This window comes from Rhizopus microsporus, assembly GCF_002708625.1.
Source record: "Rhizopus microsporus ATCC 52813 unplaced genomic scaffold scaffold_2, whole genome shotgun sequence".
Taxonomy (NCBI): Eukaryota; Fungi; Mucoromycota; class Mucoromycetes; order Mucorales; family Rhizopodaceae; genus Rhizopus; species Rhizopus microsporus.
Window position 1 is genome coordinate 1,296,914 of NW_019671917.1, and position 19,833 is coordinate 1,316,746.

A 19,833-nucleotide genomic window follows, 5' to 3' on the forward strand; every position below is an offset into this window, starting at 1 on the left:
ACACACAACAAGTTTTATTTATTCCGAAACAGGTTCCAAGACGGTAGCAAATGTAAAGGGTTGGAAGGCAATACCATCAGCATTATAGAATTTACCATCAAATTCTACCCACATCAGACGAAGAGCGTGTAAGAAGGCAGATAAACCTTCCATACATAACAGAATAGCAATTGTCAGCCCGAACCAAAGTGCGAATCCGATCACAAGACCAATGACGGCAATGGCACCTGTCATGTTGAACCAAATCTTTAATGTCATGTCCCACAATACGCTTGATAATTCTATATACACATATAAAAATAAGACAAAGTTTTCAACATAAAGCATATAACTTACGAGCATGAGCAAGAGACAAGGCCCAAAGACGAAGATAAGATGCTGTGTTGGAAATGCAGTTCAAACAGAATTCGATCGTATGAATCGTCTGGTGAATCATTACTTCACCGAAATCAAACTCTTCCTCTTCTTCGTCATCATCAACTCCGTCGTGCACAACTGCGTGTTGAGCTTGTTCTTCATCCACGTGGTCATCAACAGCCACAGAGGCATAGTGGTGTTGACTAGCTTCTCTCTTCAAGTAAAGTGGCTTACCAAACCACATCCAAGGCACACAAACAACAGCAATCAACAGCAACACGGCCTGGATAGGTCCTTGACCAGGATAGAGCTGTTCTTCAGGCTTCACTGAACCGGGTGTGAGGAACATGTAGATGAGCATGTTTAACAAATTGGGTGGTTTGTTATGGATATGGTGGCCTTCACTGTCCAGCTCCCACCAGTTGACGCTCCACTTGTACATGATACAAAAGATAAGGTATCCAAAGATAGATTGCATAAAGAGGATCTGTGGTACGAACTCAAGCCAGACGAATGCTTTGCGCTTATAGTAGATATGGTTAAAGACGTTCAAGCAGACAGCAAGTGTCATCTATAAGAAGTGAGTTACATGTATGATAAAAATATAATAATAGTTACGTGTATGACACCGATAATGATGGCCTGCTTCATCTTGTATGAGTTGGTGAAAAGTAAAGCGTTTTCAGAACCATGCCAGGCCTATAACACAGATATATAAGTAATTTATACATATTCTTATATCTCATCTTACGGGATCTAAGCCAAATGGATAAACATGGCCGTTGGGAATAGACTCAACGGATTCATGAGAAGTGTAGTTGGATGGTAAATCAAATCCGCTCTTAAAGAGATTCAAGGACAAGGAAAAGATATCGTTATAAATAGCACCAGTGAAGATGGAGAAGAGACCCATCAAGAGCATCATGTAACGACCACCAAACATCATTTGAAAGATCTAAAGAGATGAGTCAACTGCTCTATTTTGTTTATCGCTTTTTCCTTACTTCATCTCTGATTTGAGAAAGTTTCTTTTCATTGATGCAGAGATAAGCAGCAGCCAAAACCATGAGGAAACCGTGACCGATATCACCAAACATGACGGCAAATAAGAAAGGAAAGGAGACAATGGTAAATAGACCAGGATTGACTTCACGATAACGAGCAATACCGTATGCATCAATAATGCCCTGAAATCCTTCTGTAAACTTATTGGTGCGGTGATAAGTAGGTGGTGTCTTTTTGGTCTCAAGCTCGGTTAGGATAGAAGGCAAGTTGGTGCCAGAGGCGCTCTAATATCACACATGATAGTTAGATTCATTCAAAACACATTTACTCTACTTACCGTAGCGTCCTTCAAGGCCTGTTGAACCAAAGGAATATCGTTCTTAGGACACCATCCTTCAGCAATAAGACACTTACGGTTCACGTCATAATTAAACAAGTTCATAGTGTGGTATATGGCCTTTTCTTTACGGACGATTGTAGTCCAAGGGGTAATATTTTCAGCAACCTTGAGTAATTCTGAACGACGTGTTTGGTTGGTAGTGGATAACACGTTGTTGAGATCCTCAATGCGGTTAGTGACCTCAAGAAGAGCATCACGACGCTTGTCAGCAGAGTCATCGATGGAGTATAACGTAGCACCTAAGCTTTCGGAAATTTTCTTGATTTTAGCAATAATCTCGGTACCGTGAGCAAAGATGGCAAAGACGTTCTTGTCAACCACACTGTCGGTGTCTGGATCGACAATAGGTTCATCAATCTCGGCAGAGTTCATGTACAGGTTACCACGAAGTGAGCGCCAGAGAACACGTTCAAATGTTTGCATACGAGAACGAGAGATGACACCTGTGACATAACCCAGGTTAAGACGGTCCATGTCGTTCTGAACATCGTTTTCCAAGAGAGGAGCAGAGTCATCGTCCAAGGAGGCACGTCGGTTGTCTTGTCTAGACTCAGCCTACGGTTTAACAGTAAGTCATAATGTCCCAACTTCAATTTTATAGTCTCCCCTTACGTTTGCAAAGAAACCAGCGGATTCTCTCAAGACGTGTCTGAGTTCAGTCAGCTGCAGGTACCGGCGCTGAAGAGACTCATATGAGGAATTCATTTGAGTGATACGGCTTTCGTACTCTTTCAGTGTTTCCTCAAGGTCATCGATTTCTTGAGCTGAACGAGCACGAGAACGATAAGCAGCAGGCGTTAGTGGACGGATATAGATGTCTGACTTTTGAAGTTGTGTTTGAAAGAATCCTTTTTGAATGGTTAGAAAATGCGCGAGAAAAACAAAGACAAACAGGGTTATAACATACGACATTGACGTTCCATTTCATCAAGTCTTCTTATTTCAGACACAAAAGAACGTTGAAAGGCATTGACATCAGGATTAAGCTACATGAAACAAGGTTAAGGGAAAACTTGTAATATATGACATGTAATTATTTACATCTCGGAATTGAACCTTGCCAAGTTCGCCTAACTCTGCAACACAGGGTTGAGCAACTTCAGCAGGAATATAAAGTTGAATTAAGGACATCTCTTCCGAGCGGAAGAGTGTGCTGGGTGCCATTTTTTGAATATGAAACAGATAAAAACAGGCGAAAAAGAGAAAAAGTGCAGAGTTAAAAAATAACCTCTGTCCACGTGACTTACTAATGACGTAAAAAAATGGTTTTTTTATTTTGACAACTTTCCGAAAGCTTTTTGTTTTTATTTTCTTTTTCCTTTTTTTTCCTATCCCTAATAACAACAACTTTAGATATAAAGCTGTAAAATGATAAAGAATCTTGGTAGATTTAAGCAGGTAAGTTCGACTTACTAAATAGAGCTTATTTTATCGTCTGGAACTCAAATAAAATTAATATAAAGTGGACAGGAGAAAAGTTTGGAGGTGCCAAAGTGACCTTACAGACAGAAGACTTTCAACGACTTCAACAGGAAACAGAGAATAGAAGAGAAGGATACGAGTACATTGTGGCAGCATGTGAAATACTCTACAAATATCTCTTAAAGAGAAAACCATCACCGGAAGATAATAAGAGTAAAATGATGCCCTTTGAAGTACTTGGTACATGCTTATATCACTATGGTACTGTATTTCCTGAAGACTCTGCTCTAGGTAATTTAAAATTTATATTAATCTAAAATGGGCTAATCTTTATTAACTTAGGCATTGCTTTGATCCACCTGGGACAAACCGAAACACGTATAGCGGCCCTTCAAGAAGCATTGGCAAATGAACTAAAAACTGGGTATATGTCAGTAATAGAAAGTGGATTACACGAATATAAAGATTATGATGCGCTTAGAAGAAAGCTAGAATTGAAAAGACTCGACTATGATTCCAAGCTGAATAGATTACATAAAGCAAAGAAAGAGAAACCAGAATTAGAACAAGAAATGCAAGCAGCTAGAATGAAATATGAAGAAACAGAACATGACATTATACAAAAAATGGCCTATCTTCAAGAATTTGAGGTAATATAGAGTAATGCACGAGGTCATTTATTGTTTATATAACACTTAAATAGAATGAACATAGAGATGCACTGTTCAATCTTATAGAAGCACAGTGTAATTTTCATAATCAAGCCAAAGAACTATTAGAGCATATCAAGCATAATTGGGGACAAGGTTCAGCTTCTGATCCAAGAGAGGTCATGGGTAAAGTCATGATGGTGAGAGATAATAGTCCTATGACACAAAGTAAGTTGTGTATAAAAAAAGGATTTATTTCAATTTGAACTAATCTTTTTTTAGATGCAATCCCTAAATCTGAAAAGTATAGAAAAGCTTCATTTGATTTTAATGGTCAAAATGACGATGAAATATCATTTAAAGCAGGAGATTTAATTACAGTGATTGATGAGATCGATAAAGGTTGGTGGGTTGGTGAAGCTCATGGTAAGAGAGGCATCTTTCCTGTCAACTATACAGAAGAATATGATGTGATCCCAAGTTCAGTCTCTACTCATCACAGTAATAGCAGCAATGAATCCTTACCTCCTCCTTCTCTACAATCTAGACGAAGCTCAAATGCTAAAAGACCGCCACCTCCACCACCTGTTACATCCACATCATCTACTCATAACAACACACACCATCAACACAGTTCATCACTTACTCGTTTACCAAGTCTTCATCAAGCATCTAATTCATTTCCTACACCAGTAACACAGACTAATTCCTCACCAGAAATCATCAAACATGCATCTATGCCTCCACCCCCACCTAGTGTAGCAAGAAATCGTTCAACTGCTATACGACCCCCACCTCCTCCACCTCCCATCCGATCGAGTACGATAGACAGATCTCCTCATCGCGTTGTTCTTGATCAATAATAAAAAATCATTTTAATAACACGGTCTATAAATCTACATATAATACAAATGCACACTTCAAAAGATTACATCTGTCTTTGTCTAGCAAAAACAGAATCGCGGGTTCCCAAATGAGATAGATCCCTGTAGGGTTTCTTTGGCGGTGGAAACGGGCCATGTAAGAACAACAGGAGAACTTGCCTCAGTGGCTTAAACCTACTCCTCTTTTTCCCTTGGGGTGTAAAAACGGGTTGTTGTCTTGGTGGATGGCTGTGATCTGGCAGAAGGACGTGCATGTAGGGTTTAAGCCAGGGATGATAAATGATTAGATCTAGAGATGCGCGATTCCTTAGATCCGGTGCCAGCATTCGTCTTAGGATATCTTTAGCATCTAGAATAGATGTCAATATGTAATACACACAAATTGACATGATGTGTTACCTTCAGATAATTCGTTTGGTATAGAAAAATTGGTGTGAAGCATCTTTTTGAACAATTGCCGATCATTTGAAGCGTAGAATGGATACTTGCCCGTCAATAGCTTGTACAAGTGAATTCCAAGCATCCAAACAGCTGCCTTTTCACTGTGGTAGTGATTATTCATGACTTCAGGAGGTAGACATTGTGAGACACTGATGTACACAAATAAAAAGTTAAAATCGTCTTTTTTTCTCTTTTTCTCTGTTATTATTACCCGTCAAATTTCTGATGGTTTACTTGACCTTGAATCAACATGTGTAGGGTGTGAATATTACCATTCACATCGAATGAAAGGGACAGATGACTGGGCTTAGCATGATCTTGTCTCATTTCGACAATCATTCTAGCAAACAGTTGCTTACACTTGTCTTCATCACCGACACAGTCTAAAATGGAAAGTGAAGTAGGAGGATGAAACGAAGGGGTTGAGCAAGTACTCGATGTTTCTGGTGATCTCTGAATGATGGTTGTATTTTGGTTGACGTTGGAACAAGATTCCTCTGTCACCATGGTTTCACTTTCCTCCAAAATTGGAAATAAGGGCGTTGTGATCGGTTGGTCCTTTCTTACCTATGTTTAACAATAAATATCGTATGAGTATAAATTCTCGGTTCGTTTTTTCCGGTCAATGTATGACATGAACGATATGTGTGCTGAACGCGCGCGCGCATATATATGTATACAGAGAGACAACAAATAAGGAGAAAACAAAGAATAATAATTGGAGAGGGGGGTAACTAACCTTATGACTGCTATTCGTAGCTATCATTATACTTGAATGATGTTGTATAGGTGAAGACTCCATCTGTAAAATAGATGAATCAATAATGGTTGATGGTAGTGTTTCAGGTGAAAGGAATGGAAGTGGGGGATGATCAGGAGAAAGTGATCTCCAATCCAAAGTATCTTGTTTATTATTAAATCGTTGTTGCCACCATGTTTTGATTTTATTTGGAAATAGTTTATTTGGCATTGAACTGGTAACAAAGAAGAAAAAAAAACTGCTCTTTTTTTCTACTTCAACTATTCTTTCATAAACAGCATAAAATGAAAAAGAATGAATGAGAAAAAGAAGAGAGGAAAGAAAGAGTTAGAGTAACGTTTATATAAAAATAATAATAAAAAACCCGAGTAAAATTTACTTTTCAGGTAAATCATCGTCTTCTTGGCCTTTCAATGAGAACAGTTGATAATAGAATAAAGCAATGGAGATCTACACCAAGAAGACATCTTTATTACTTCCCTTTTTGACTTTATTTTGCCACGCGAGAGATGGTGTTATTGGCCTGGAATAGGGCTGAATTTATTTTATTTTACTTTCCATATTGAGACAAGAAATTAAAAAAAGGGGGTGCGATGAAATAAAAGACCTCTTCTTTTTTTTGTTTTCTTTTTTTTCCCTTTACACTCTCCATGGATTCTGGTTATATCTGGCTTGGCCTTTACTTTCTATTCAATCTATCTTTAACACTCTATAACAAACTATTACTCATCAACTTTCGGTATCCTTGGACATTAACCGCTATTCATACACTATGTGGAACCATTGGCTGTTACATACTTTATTCCTTCAACATCTTTACTCCTGCAAAGCTAGGAGATCGTGAAAATATTGTCATGATTTTATTTTCTGTACTCTATACCATCAACATTGCCATCAGTAACGTCTCTCTGTAAGTTTCCCTCCTTTGGTTATTAAAATATACTTATCCATATTTTTAGAAATTTAGTATCGGTTCCCGTAAGTAAATGACATTTTAATTTTGTTGAGCTGATGATTTGACGTAATCATGATTAGTTTCATCAAGTTGTACGTGCAATGACACCAGTATTTACCATTCTGTTATCGATCTTATTCTTACAAAAGTCATACCCCAAAATGATTTACCTGTCGCTATTACCTGTACGTAAAATATACATAATATGTATAACAAAGTTTCTAATATCCATTAGGTCGTTTGCGGAGTCGGATTTGCTACCTTTGCCGAATATGACTATAGCTTCATCGGATTCGTCTTGACTGTTCTCGGCACCATATTGGCTTCCGTCAAGACCATTGTCACCAATCGTGTTCAAGTTGGTCGCTTGAAGCTCAACCCACTTGACTTACTCTTCCGCATGTCTCCGCTCGCCTTTATCCAATGTATCATGTATGCTTATGTCACAGGCGAATTAGATCAAGTCAAGCAGTTCTCCGAAGCCTCAATGACATGGAGCCTTGCGCTCGCTTTGCTATTTAACGGCGTTATCGCATTTGGGCTCAATGTTGTCAGCTTTACTGCTAATAAAAAGACAAGTGCCCTCACCATGACAGTGGCTGGTAATGTCAAGCAGGTCTTGTCTATCATCCTGGCTGTTGTTATCTTTGACTACGTTATCAACGCCATTAATGCGTTTGGCATCATCCTTACTCTCTTGGGTGGTGCCTGGTACGGGTAAAGTATCTTATCTTTATTTTTGGCATGTGATTAATATAAATTTAGATACGAGGAGTTATCTCAAAAGCAAAAGACAGCCATCAACATACTTCCTACATCTACTTCAGATATTAAGCATCCTGACGACAAGCAAGGATTGTTATCTGAGAAACACTCTGCATAATGTCATGGCTGTTGCCATGGTGATACAAAGCTAAAGCAAAAAATGGTGTAACAATGTTGATCATTCCGAAATTTCTGGATTATATAGTTTTTATTTACAGATTAATTGATGGATTTTTTCAATTTGCTTTCAACCATGTTTAATAATAAATTAGAGTATCTTTCCAATAACTTTGCTGTCTCTGTATCTGTTTCTTGTTCCACGTCTTTTTTCTTGGGTACTTTGCTCTGAACCTTGTCAGCAATTTGAATCAACTTGGTTTCTATAGTTTCAATTGATTTTTCATTGTCAGAAGTTTTGATTGTATTCACTAATGTATCTAAAACGCTATCTAATAAAATCTCAATTCCATCCAAGTCTGCTAGTGCGCTTTCTATTTTTGGATCCTGCTCCTTTTGCAAAGTCTTTTCATGTTCTTTAAAGGTATCCAGAACGTGGTGAATAGACGGTCTTTGATTGGTATGATCAGGTCCGTTGTTTGTCAATGATGATAAAAATTTGGCTGTGATGCTTTGTCGTTTGATGCTCTTTTTCGTGCTACAAATACGTTCGTCATTATTTTCATCTTGTAAACAGCGTCGTACCTTCGAACGACTAACGGATGCGGATACACGTGGTGGCTCAATCGATGCGATGTCTCGAAGAATAGCGTCATCGTCTACACTGCTTTCACTGTTTTCTTCTTCGTCTTCATGAGATGGAGTGCTCTGGCCATCGTCTTCTTCTTCGTCGGTATGAACAAGTGGTGGGGTATCAAGATGAGTAGAAACTTCAAAGGGTCCACTTGTTTTTTCTTGTTCGGGTGTAAATATAATCTCTTCCTCTTCTTCAGCTTCATCGTCATCGTCCTCTTCTTCTTCTTCATGGAACTCTTCAACAGCATCATCATATATTTCTTCTTCGTCTTTTTTTTTAAAAAAAATGCAAAGATGAGTTGTTTGTTCATTTTAAGCATATCATCCACAACTTTACCTTCAACTCGATTGTCTACTGGCGACGCAGCTTTGTGACGTGGAGGTGACATACTATCACTTGCTCTTCTTTGTCCATTGGTAGCTGTATTCGTCTCAGCACTGAGAGCAGGCTGACTCTTCCGCTTCATGAGCACAGGTGAAGTCTTGCGCATCATCTGAGGAGGGGACATTTCTCTTTCCAGAATAGCATTATTTCTTCCTGGCTGAGAGCGGCGCGCGTTGGCCATATTGAGCACTAACTTATTATTAACAGGCGCCTGAGGACGTGTGGTCAAGCGCTTTTGTGCTGTAGGATATCCATTCAGTAGTCTTTCTAAGCGCCCACTCTTTTCAAGAGGAGGCTTATTCACCTTATCTGCCAATGTCTTTTTGTTAGGTGCTATCTTTTCTTCGATTGGCTCGTCGTTGTTATTGTTACGATTACGTCGACTAGCTTCAATTCGTTTATACATTTCGTCATACTTGTGTTCGGCTGTGGACATGGTAGAAAACGTCTTTCGTTCATTCTGTCGGATCATTTGTGAGATGCTTGCTGTTGGCCGTATTGCCGTAGCTGTGGATACGCGTCGTAGTCTCTGCTGCTGTTGTTGCTGTTGTTGTCCAGCAATGGCTGGTTGTTTGGGCAAGTTAAACATGACTTGCTTCTCTTCTGTCTTTAACCGTATACCACCACGTGCACACATCTTGGCCACCACTTCTGGACTTACTTTCCAAACAAACACTGTGCCATCAGAACAGGTACTAATAACTCTCAATCCATTTTCTTCGGTATTCGTTCTCAGAAATTTGACAGATGTGATGAGTTCTGCATGAGCGCCGACTTTTTCGATACAGGTGCTGTTGGTCAAGTCAAACAGACGTACGTACTTGTCAGATCCACTGGTTACCGCATAGGTACCTGAGAACGGATCCAAGTCTATGTTGATCAAGCTACCACCCGAGTTATCTTTACCGACCTCATCTGACATTTCAGGTTTGCACACACGGAAGGGTTTGCCAGAATCGACACTAAATACGTACAACTTCCTTTCACCTGTCACTGTAGCGATATATCGACCGGTCACATCCAGAGCCATATCAAAGACAGTACCTCGGCCTGAGTGATTATGGTAGGTTATGTAAGGACGAGGTGTAGATGTATCATGAAAGGGCGTGACTGGGTGTTGTCGCTGGCGAAAGATAATACCCTTGTCTGCGCTGCAGCTGATTAACTTGCTGGAATCCTTGGAAAACTTGACAGCGGTAATTGAAGACGAATGATCATCTAGACTCTGAACTAATTGGCAGTTGGATCGCAAATCAAAGATGTGAAGCAGACGATCTCGACTGGCAGTAGCTACTAGACGAGGAGTATCATCTTGTCCTGTCGTCAGATCAATTGAAAGAATTTCCGAGTCATGAGCTTCCTGGTAACCAAGCAAATCCCATGTTTTCATGCAGTGTAAGCGAAGGTTACCACTTCGATCACCACTGGCCATCCACTTTCCATCGCTACTCATTTTGAGTGAACGAATACCAAAATCAGGATATTGATCTTCTGCATAATCTACATTGATAATGTTATGCTCCTCTTTTATTTTTTTTCTTATATGACGACTTGCCTGAATGTTTAGATTGTTTCATAAACTCGGCTGCATCAGGATCTACATAGAGCATTTTGACAAGTTCGCGGGAATATATGTTTCGTCGTTGAGCACTGACCATAGTGCTACTGCTAGGTGTCATCAAGGGCGGAGATAGTTGAGGTGGTGTAAGCGGTGATGAAGATGAAGGATGCACAGGATGATCAAGGTTCCAAATTCGGATGGTGCCATCACCCGAGAATGTAGCAAATGAATTAGCGGGTATAATTGAGCCTTCAGATTCTATAGTGGGGCACGGCTAAAGCAAGTAAACAAATAAATAAAAGCACATGTCAATCAAGTACTTCTCTTTACCTCAACTCCCCAAACACAATCACTGTGAAAGATAAAGCTACGATATTTCCCAATCTTTTGTAAATCATGAATATCCCATATATACAGACTACGATCCGAATAGACTGTTGTGATTCTTTGTGCTGCATCATCATAGACAATAGCTACCGCATCAGGATACACATTGGTATCGTCCGTGGATCTTATCATGTCAGGAGAGGTGATGGCACTAATGTCAACACCTAAGGGGTGTGGCTTGGGTAAAATACCCAAGTATTTTAGTGTCACGGGCTCAAATAGTCTAGAAAAAGAAGGTCAATATATGTGATGACTTGTACCTTTTGTACCTTATAATTCCTTCTGAGCAAGTACAGATGACATAGATGGAAGATACAGCAATCGAAAAGGCACTCTTGACCTAATAAAAAAAAAAGACATGAATCATTTTGCCTCGTTTTCTTTTTCTTGGTCACACGTTACTTGAAGATTAACCCATTTATCAATCACTCTTCCCTCCTTAAAGATACACAAAATGCCAGAGTCCGTGACAAAATAAGTGTAACCCGAGCTATGATCACAAGCGACATCAACAAAGTTTGCATCTCGTAAGACACCCAGCAGTCCTGATCTTCCATCCAACACTTGCATTTCTCGACCCACGCCCTAAGTCAAAAAAAGCATGATTAGAGAGACTATACCAAAATACCCTTTGTCATCTTGGTTTATTACTTTTTTAGGCATTCTGCCTCGACTATCCAAGTACCAGAATTTGACATGCCTCAGGCCTGCAGTAACAAAGAAAGATCCATCTTTGGAAAAAGAAATTGCGTTCACTCGACTCGTCACTTTATTCCCTGCCAACTTTATTCCCTTTTTCCAATCCCAAACATAAAGGTATCCATCGTGCTTCATTGTATATATGTCAGTGATGACTGGTTAATGTCTAAACATGTTCTCTCTTACTTGGAATCCGACTGATACTAAATATCTCATGTTTGGAGAAAATGACAATGAGAGGACACCAAACTTGTGTGCCTTAAATTCTCTAAAGATTGTCTTTTCTTTCACATCCCAAATGAATATACGTGGTTGATGTCCCATCTATACTGTACATTTAGCATCCCTCCCCTTGTCGTATTTCATTCATTATATTTTACTTCTCCAACTGCCAAATACTTTCCATCTGGTGAAAATGCTAAGCAGCTGATAGTTTTTGCACGAGTACTCGCAGGTGTGATCCCCTTCTTTTCTTCAGTTAAATTTGTGGTAGGGTGCTCATTATTACTGGCAATATTACCAATCGGTATCATCAGTGGTTGGGCAATTGAGTTATTTGGATTATTAGTATTATTGACTGGACTGATATTAGATGTTCCTGAGATATTGAATGATGTACTTGTAGGTGGTGGGTATAAGAATGCGATCTGCTTATTTCGTTTATGATTATATAGTACTGCGACCGCTCCAGCTGCATATGCGATCAAATCATTTGCTGTGTCCAGGGTATTGGAGGATATGGATGTAAGACCAAGAATTCTATCTAATTTTAACTTTTTATTATGAGTTTTTGTTTATTATTGATTTTATTTTTCATTGTTTATACTTTTGGTATCGATTTCACGTTTTTTATTTTACGCTTCAGGTTATTTTGAAAGTGGTTATTGTTATTAAAAGCAAGTTGGTGTGAGAGTAGATTGGTTGAGACTGAAGGTGGTGGAACATTGCCTGAATTGACAGGAAAGACTTCTTGCATTCTATAAATGACACAAAAAAAAAAGAAAAGAAAGACAGAGAGAGAGAAGGAGAGAAAAATGCCCTTAAGACACCACACACACATGTGGATTTTTTTATTTTCCCGATTTACTAAAATCACACTCATCTTCTCCGCTCATGATGACACTTTCATAGTACCAGCCTAGTTTATCTTTATTTACTACAGCGAGTGCGATCTTTACTAAAGAATATATGCCTATATACATATAAGCCCTCCAACCTAATAGACCCTATGTCCCTTGGTCAAGTCAATCAGGGTCAAATCAAAAAATAACCCCAAATCAAAAATTAGATTTATACACATATACATGTGCCACGGCTCCTTTAAAATTGTACTATAAATTATCAATATCTGCATAATTATGCAAAAATGTACCTATATTTTGTTCCAAAGACTCCCAAGAATATCTCGATGATGTGACACATACCCATTGTGTCATAGGAAACATGCGAAATGAATTCTAGAACATGTCCTTACTAGTAATAACATATAATGCATAGAAGCTAGAGAAAATGTTTATTGGGAAGAACAATCAATTGTTTGCTTTTTATTAATCATAATGCATGTCAAGGTTACATATAGTGCGCACAGGGATTATTTAGCCATACAAACGTAGCATCTTAGTCATCTGACTTGTCATAAAGCCAATAATGAGTATCTTTTGTTTAGTTACAGTCTTATACATGAATGTATAGATTTATATCATAAAGTGGACTTGGTAAAGTATTTTTTAATCTCTTTCCAATCATGTCCCAAATGAACAAAGACCATGAAGAAATGCTCAATATCTCTTACTCTTAACTCTACTCAAAATGATTAAAGGTGTAGTAAAGTCTGTTTCAGCTCAGGCAGTTGAAATAAAAGGTCAATATTAAGGGATCTGAGAACTGCAAAGGAAGAATATGAAGAAAGGACTCTTAAGATGCAGCAAGAGAATACTAAGCTGAGAGCACAACTTGAGAGTATTTTTGCTAACATAGCAGACTCAAGCAGGCCAAGGTGAACAAAGTCAGGGGCCAGCTTTAAATAATTATATCCTGATAGATCTGTTCAATATCCTGCTGTTGAAGGTACTGTGGTGCATTTCGTTTTAACTCGACAGTCGGAGCTTACTGTCGAAATTTCGATGATTGATACTATTTTCTGTTTTTGGTGTAGACACTTCCTCATTTCAAATAATCATACAGTCCGGCTAGTGGATAATGTCAGTTACAAAAAAAGTAATTTTCATGAATAAAGAAGCCGATGTATACGTTAGCACCTTGGTTGGTTGCCGGATGTAGCCCCCAAATCTTTCCCCCATCCCAACAACAACCTGTCAAGACGACACGTCATCAGCTGCCTAAATACGCATCGCCATCTCAGTATGCCTGAAACAATAGCTGATCCTATATCTTTTCTTTTGAATATCCTTCCGACACGTACATTTGATCCCTCTAATATTGCTTTGTCCTGGACCTGGCGATGGCCCGCTATATGTTCTATCCTCCATGAATTAGATCAAAGAATGTAAATAGGAATTTATCGTAATTACATGTGGTTGATTGAACTAACAACATAAAATTAAAATAAAGCTAAAACAGTATCTTTTTATCTCTTTCTTCTTAAAAAGAACACAAAACAAGTTGGGAAAAAGTTTTGTTGGAAGGCATCATAAGCAGTGAGTAGAGGTAGCGCCCGTAGAATTAGTCTAACTTCTGGTGTATTTTCTGGTGCATGTAGTGTTTTCCCGCACGAATACTTAACCTCTTTTATTTTGTAGAATATCACGCTTGCTGATCAATATGAACGAAAAAAATGACGAGGATACATATATCCATAACTTTGTTTCGTATATAATTAAACATCGTTTGTGGTATTTTGGTAGATGGTAAGCCGATACGTTTCAGAGCATCTAGATGTATATTCATTCATTCTTATCTCAATAGGAAAAAACTGCTCTTTGTACAAAATGGACACCATTGGACAGAGTTTCTACCGCATGGTACTTGTAGCCTCCTTTTCATTATGCACCACCCCATCCGAGTTATGTTTGATTCCGAACATGTTCCTGTGGATGGCATATTTAAAGATAATATTAGTTAAGACTTTTATTGTACTTTGAATCTAAAAAAGAAGTTTTACAAGGGTCGTTCCAGAGTCATGGATATGTCATGGAACGTGCACCTTTAAGTGAAAGAAGACCAATGGTGATTAGTAGAAAATATGCAACATATATGATTCTATTACTTTTATAATAACTATCAAATTTGATTTTATTATTTTAATGATACGAATAAAACACCATTACTGATCTTTCTGATTATATCTTGAGAGGAGTTATCAACGATTTCGCTTTTTTATATATACAGCTGTGTGGAAGTTTTTTGAGGAGCCTTCTGTCTGCGTGAAGATTAGAGAAGGCGAAAGAAAAAGGCCAACGCTACATGCATCAGAAGATAGGCTAATGATACGGGTACCCCTAATAGGCATTACATGTAAGGCTGCCCAATGGAATAATGTAAAATACGAATTTTTCATAATTACACTTGAATTGATCTCAGTTCTTTATTGATCAAACTGACAACAAAAACAAACCAAGATGAGGGCTTTATAAAGTCACACTTAGCTTATCGTTACGTATTGAAGAGTTTTGTTGGATGGCATCACAGGTAGTGGACAGAGGTAGCGCCTGTAGTATTAGCTTACTTTCTGATGTATTTTCTATTGCTTGTAGTGTTTACAAAGAAAAAAAGCTGGTGACCTTCCAGAAAAATTAGCTTCAGGCAGTGTTCATTTTGAAGAACTGAAGTCAATAGCAGTTATTATTGGGGTTGAATGTTGGCAACAAAAATCATAGCATATGGTGAAAATGCAAAAGACCACTTGGTAATAATATAAGCTTCTCCCCCTCCTCCTCCAGTTTTCACTGCAGTTGACTTGCCAAAAAATATACAGTAGGACTTCGATTCTGTCACAACCCTTGGTGAGTAGGTGTAGCATTCCAGAATCGAGGTCCTACTGCAGAAAAAAAAAAAAGTGCACGAAGTCGGAATAGTAAAAACAATTTCTTGAGTTCCTTTTTGCTTGTTGATATAAAGTCTTGAACTTTAGCTTTTGAGATCTATGCCATACACAACGTTATTAAAACATACATCATGCAAGGGAGCAGCATACCATTTATCTTGACAGTAGTAGTTATGGATTCTTTGATAATTTTGTAGACGTGTAGAGGCAGCTAGTAAAAATGAGGTTAAGTTTACAGTTTTTAAAGTAGGTAATTCATTAATATACTTATACTCGTCTAAAGACACTCTTGGTGCTCTTTTCGTCTTCTCGTAGCAAGGTTGTAACCACATAAATGATAGTATTCTCCCAAACTTGTTGTTCGTATACGTTCATGTTCTGTAGAGTCAATTGCAATAAAGATAGTTGATATACCAGGACCAACAACCCAAAGTTGTGCGTCGTCAACTATATCAGCAAAATCCTTGGGAGTCTTTGGTTAACTTCTAGGTTCAGCTTGGATGGAAACAGTTTTCTTAAATATGAAGGATACAGCATAACCATCAGTAGTGATCACATTTCTACAATGACAATATTTGTTTTGCCCATTTTTGAAAAATCAAAGATATTAAAGTACCATAAAGTTAAGTCATTATCATTATTTTGACCTGGTTTGATCTTGTTTTCACATTGCTTAACAAGCTTCCAGAAAGATTAAGCATCAATCTATATATTCTTGGAATCAATCTTGTACAAGGGAAGCAAAGAATAGTATCTTGATCCTCGAGGGTCAGTTTATTTGAGAGGCATGAAGGTCTTGTCTTGAATTCTTGCTTGTACTATTTTGATAAAGTTTTGAACAGCATCAATATTCTTTTTATCAATATTTCTAAGCTTGCTTGTTACTTTCATGGCCTTGTTGGAATTGATAGCAGTCAAGGTGCTTTCTTTTAATAGTATGTACTTGCTTGTATTCGGCTTAAAAGGCCCTTTAACAGCAGCAAGAAGTATGACAAATCAAGCAAAGCTGGCGCTAAAAATCAAACACCAAACAAAAGCAAACATGTACCTCTACCTCCTGCTGACCTCCCTTCCTTCTCTCAACGGAAGCGGATCATTGCGGTCAGAAATGGTTCTTTTTGTTCAAATATGAGAGGCAAACGAGCTGCACCTACTAGACGTATTATTGAAGAAACCAAACAAAATGCAAACAATCCAACGTGGGGACCATTTTTATTTCGGTTGACGAGTATTTAACGAATCAGATATGTAACAAGTGTAAAATGAAAGAAATGAATAATTTCTCTGTTTCTGGATCAAAGCGAAGAGTGCACTCTGTCCTCAAGTGCGAGTCGTTCGGTACGGTTTGGATTTGCGATGTGAACAGTGCATTAAATATATATAATATCTTTGCTTACAAATTAAAACACGACAATGAAAGTTCTCCACCCTTTAAAAGACTTTCAAAAAGACTAACGGTGCTCTTGGATTTAATGCGCTGTCTATAACGGCAGAGCATTCCTTAACGTCTTGGTAAGTATAAAATGAACAGTACATTATTTTTTATTCATTAGTCTTCTGGTTATCTCATAAAGATAATTTTATTAACGAAGATAGAAGCTGTCTATAAAGCTAATCAAAGCAATAATAACTTTTAATCGTTTAAAGTTCAAGTGTATTAACAATAAACAATGGTATTAAGGATTTACTGTCTGATTTGTCAGGAAGAACGAACGCGACATGTACTTTATAGTCATTACTACACTGCTACTTTATTATTAATCAATCTTTAAGAATTCTGCTGCCTTTTCAATAGCCTCTGCTGCATTCTTTTCAGCGCGTACAATGAGCTCTTCATCTTTAGCGTCAACACTATCAACAACTCCAGGGAATACCTGAGAAGAATATCCTGTCCAGAGACCAGGAGCGTAAACAACATGCTTAAACCATTCACGACCTGGAAGGCCTTCAGGATGAATGAAGCCGCGTTCAAAGTAAGTAAGGCGCTTGTTTGCTTTTTCTAAACGATCAATCAAGACAGAAGGAACGTCTGCTAACGATTCATACTCAGCCAGGCGTCCAGCAAGACGCTGCAGGCGACGTTCAAATCGGCGTACTGTTCTTTCGAGTTTATCTAAAGCATCAGGCAGCTCTTTCAGTTCATAAGGACTAGCATAAGTGCTCAAGTCTTCAACATATCTGTATAGCTCTGTGGTATAATCCGTTGGGCTAAGAGGCAAAATAAGGCTATCTGAAAGACGGAGAGTAAGAAGGCCCCAGATCTTGACAAGGGTTTGGTGGTAGCGGAAATCAGGATCACCAAACTTTTCCATCCAGTGAAAGCTGTCATAATTACTGTGGTATACGCCATAATTACCACTGAATGAAAGACTGACGCTGCTAATACCAACATGATCCAAGAAAGGAACAAAATCAGAGCCTGAGCCTAGGGTCTCAACGAGCGGTCTTTCGTTACCAGTAGCTTTAGATAGAGCACTCCATGCATCATAAACAGATCCACCCGTACGAGGATCCTCAACAGATGAAGTCACATCATAAAGTAAACGGTTTAAGGAAGGAGAGGCACCAGCAATGAAGTCAGGGCCGCTAACAGCGACGTCCACGTTAATATAAACAACAGCTTGCTTATCCAACCACTCCTTATGTGCTTCAACCCATTCAGTAGAACCAACAAGAGCATATTCTTCGGCATCCCATGAAGCCAAAATGATCGTACGTCGTGGACGCCATCCTTTTTTCAAGAGCTCACTAAAGGAACGTGCCAGTTCAAGCATAGAAGCTGATCCTGATGAAGGGTCAACAGCACCGTACACCCAAGCGTCACGATGGTTGCCCAAGATAATAGCTCGATCAGGCTCTTCAGTGCCTTCAATGCGTGCGATGACATTCCAGATAGGCGTAATCTTATTATCAATGTGATTAACCAGGATAGCCTCTCCTTCAGTAGGTCCACTGGAGTAATCTACACCTTTGAGTCCACCTTTCCAGTCGGCACCACTTACACCACGGCCTGTTGTGGCTTTCAAAATAGGTAATGCATCTTCCCAAGATAAAGGTAATGAAGGGATTTTAGCCAAACTGGGAGCATCTTCAGGGTCTATGCGAGTGGCGTTTTCGGTAGCAGCATAGCCAGGTGTTAATGGATCACCAGATGCGAGAGAGAGGTATAGGACAGAACCTCTTTGAGCTGAGCTTGATGATCTCCAAGGGCCATCTGGATATGACTTGGCAGGGTTGCTTGCCTCATCTTTATTGAGTGGTCCATCATCAATGGGGTCAGAGTAGATCAAGACACCGGCACAGCCATAGATCTCAGCAGCTCTGACTTTAAGGCCACGGAAAGAACCGCCATAACGTACGAGAGCAATGGTGCCATTGAGTTCAATACCTTGATCCTTCAGGAACTGAAAGTCTTCAACACGACCATAGTTTGCATACACGACACGTCCCTTGACCGTTCCGTTCTTCGAATAACCGTGGAAAAGAGGAACGACGTTAGGATCATGACTAGTTTCATCTTCTTCGACTGGATCTTCCGTCAACTTGGCTTCATAACGGAATTGTTCAGGACCAGTTACAATGGCAAAACGGCGTGCTACAGGATAGTTCAAGAGTGGCCAGTAAGTCTCGATAGTGCTGTTTAAGCCAAAGGACTCAAATTGCTTATGTGTCCATTCAGCTTGTTCTTTGTCATTTTCTGTGCCAGCCAAGTGTGCTTTAGAAGTATAAACCTTTAAATATTCTCGGATGCTTTCATTAGATGGCAGGCCAACAAACTCTTTTTCAGTTTGGCTTAGATCATTCCAGCCAGGGAAAGGAGTACTATCTGCAGTCAAACATTAGAATGTTTATCTCATGGCAGCAATTATCTTACCACCAATCTCTTTATCATGATGTTTAAACCAGTAGGCCACTGATACTCCTAGTATAACCAATGCGATTAAAAGAGTAGAGCCAATTACAACCGCTCTAAACTTTGTCTTTCGCTTGGCAGCCTGTGGGTCTTCGACATCTCTGCTTAATAATGGTGACCGTTCATTTGAATCACCGTTCCATTTGTTATTGAACCATATACGAGCTTGCTTCAACTTTTCAGCGATCCCGTCGCTTCGCGATTCATCATCGTTAGGTAAATGTATTGCTCCTTCTCTCGACATTAGATGAAGATGAAAGGAAAATAAAAAAGAAAAAAGAAAAAAGGAAAGAAACTATATAATACCGGAGAGAACTCATTTTCCAAAAAAGGAAAAACGCCCCTTTCTTATCACATATGCATCATTTACTGCCACAATGATGAACTTTTTCAGTTCCGATTCTCGGACAGAAACAGTGTGTTCACACACACAATGTATTTGTAGGCTGAGGCTCTTTCTAGGCGGGCCAATATTTTTCCACCGTTCATCATT

General features: G+C 38.9%; 7 protein-coding genes across 7 annotated transcripts; 2 read left to right on the plus strand and 5 right to left on the minus strand.

Moving 5' to 3' along the window:
- Positions 1-18: 18 nt before the first annotated feature.
- RHIMIDRAFT_233988 (V0/A0 complex, 116-kDa subunit of ATPase) lies at positions 19-2,926 on the minus strand (the record flags this gene model as incomplete). Its single annotated transcript, XM_023608068.1, has 9 exons — positions 19-281; positions 337-928; positions 976-1,056; positions 1,109-1,312; positions 1,362-1,646; positions 1,700-2,317; positions 2,375-2,610; positions 2,670-2,748; positions 2,804-2,926. 9 exons carry the CDS (start codon positions 2,924-2,926, stop codon positions 19-21), a joined length of 2,481 nt encoding a protein of 826 aa, XP_023470097.1.
- A 204-nt stretch (positions 2,927-3,130) lies between these two features.
- RHIMIDRAFT_233989 (BAR-domain-containing protein) lies at positions 3,131-4,697 on the plus strand (the record flags this gene model as incomplete). Its single annotated transcript, XM_023608069.1, has 5 exons — positions 3,131-3,160; positions 3,226-3,475; positions 3,527-3,834; positions 3,888-4,062; positions 4,117-4,697. The coding sequence occupies 5 exons, from the start codon at positions 3,131-3,133 to the stop codon at positions 4,695-4,697; spliced, it is 1,344 nt and encodes a 447-aa protein (XP_023470098.1).
- A 65-nt stretch (positions 4,698-4,762) lies between these two features.
- RHIMIDRAFT_246935 (kinase-like protein) lies at positions 4,763-5,666 on the minus strand (the record flags this gene model as incomplete). The annotated part of the gene is made up of 3 exons (XM_023610363.1): positions 4,763-5,067; positions 5,118-5,308; positions 5,371-5,666. 3 exons carry the CDS (start codon positions 5,664-5,666, stop codon positions 4,763-4,765), a joined length of 792 nt encoding a protein of 263 aa, XP_023470099.1.
- Positions 5,667-6,569: 903 nt separating this feature from the next.
- Positions 6,570-7,595, plus strand: RHIMIDRAFT_286117 (TPT-domain-containing protein; the record flags this gene model as incomplete). The annotated part of the gene is made up of 4 exons (XM_023613350.1): positions 6,570-6,829; positions 6,879-6,897; positions 6,955-7,059; positions 7,110-7,595. 4 exons carry the CDS (start codon positions 6,570-6,572, stop codon positions 7,593-7,595), a joined length of 870 nt encoding a protein of 289 aa, XP_023470100.1.
- A 10-nt stretch (positions 7,596-7,605) lies between these two features.
- RHIMIDRAFT_61356 (WD40 repeat-like protein) lies at positions 7,606-11,852 on the minus strand. The gene is made up of 9 exons (XM_023615466.1): positions 11,611-11,852; positions 11,377-11,553; positions 11,128-11,310; positions 10,995-11,065; positions 10,669-10,948; positions 10,333-10,612; positions 8,730-10,277; positions 8,342-8,661; positions 7,606-8,284 (listed from the first exon to the last, which is right to left on the minus strand). The coding sequence occupies exons 1-9, from the start codon at positions 11,746-11,748 to the stop codon at positions 7,859-7,861; spliced, it is 3,423 nt and encodes a 1,140-aa protein (XP_023470101.1). The 5' UTR covers positions 11,749-11,852; the 3' UTR covers positions 7,606-7,858.
- Positions 11,853-15,704: 3,852 nt separating this feature from the next.
- RHIMIDRAFT_233994 (uncharacterized protein) lies at positions 15,705-16,015 on the minus strand (the record flags this gene model as incomplete). Its single annotated transcript, XM_023608070.1, has 2 exons — positions 15,705-15,899; positions 15,992-16,015. 2 exons carry the CDS (start codon positions 16,013-16,015, stop codon positions 15,705-15,707), a joined length of 219 nt encoding a protein of 72 aa, XP_023470102.1.
- Positions 16,016-17,184: 1,169 nt separating this feature from the next.
- On the minus strand, positions 17,185-19,584 carry RHIMIDRAFT_246938 (Zn-dependent exopeptidase; the record flags this gene model as incomplete). Its single annotated transcript, XM_023610364.1, has 2 exons — positions 17,185-19,253; positions 19,302-19,584. The coding sequence occupies 2 exons, from the start codon at positions 19,582-19,584 to the stop codon at positions 17,185-17,187; spliced, it is 2,352 nt and encodes a 783-aa protein (XP_023470103.1).
- Between the last annotated feature and the right edge of the window lie 249 nt (positions 19,585-19,833).

Coding starts and splice junctions, on each gene's coding strand:
- RHIMIDRAFT_61356 (XM_023615466.1), bottom strand. CDS start 11,748: ATGGGACATCAACCACGTATATTCATTTGGGATGTGAAAGAAAAGACA. Junction 11,554..11,610: donor TAGTATCAGTCGGATTCCAA/GTAAGAGAGAAC, acceptor TATACAATGAAG/CACGATGGATACCTTTATGT. Junction 11,066..11,127: donor ATAAATGGGTTAATCTTCAA/GTAACGTGTGAC, acceptor TTTTTTTATTAG/GTCAAGAGTGCCTTTTCGAT.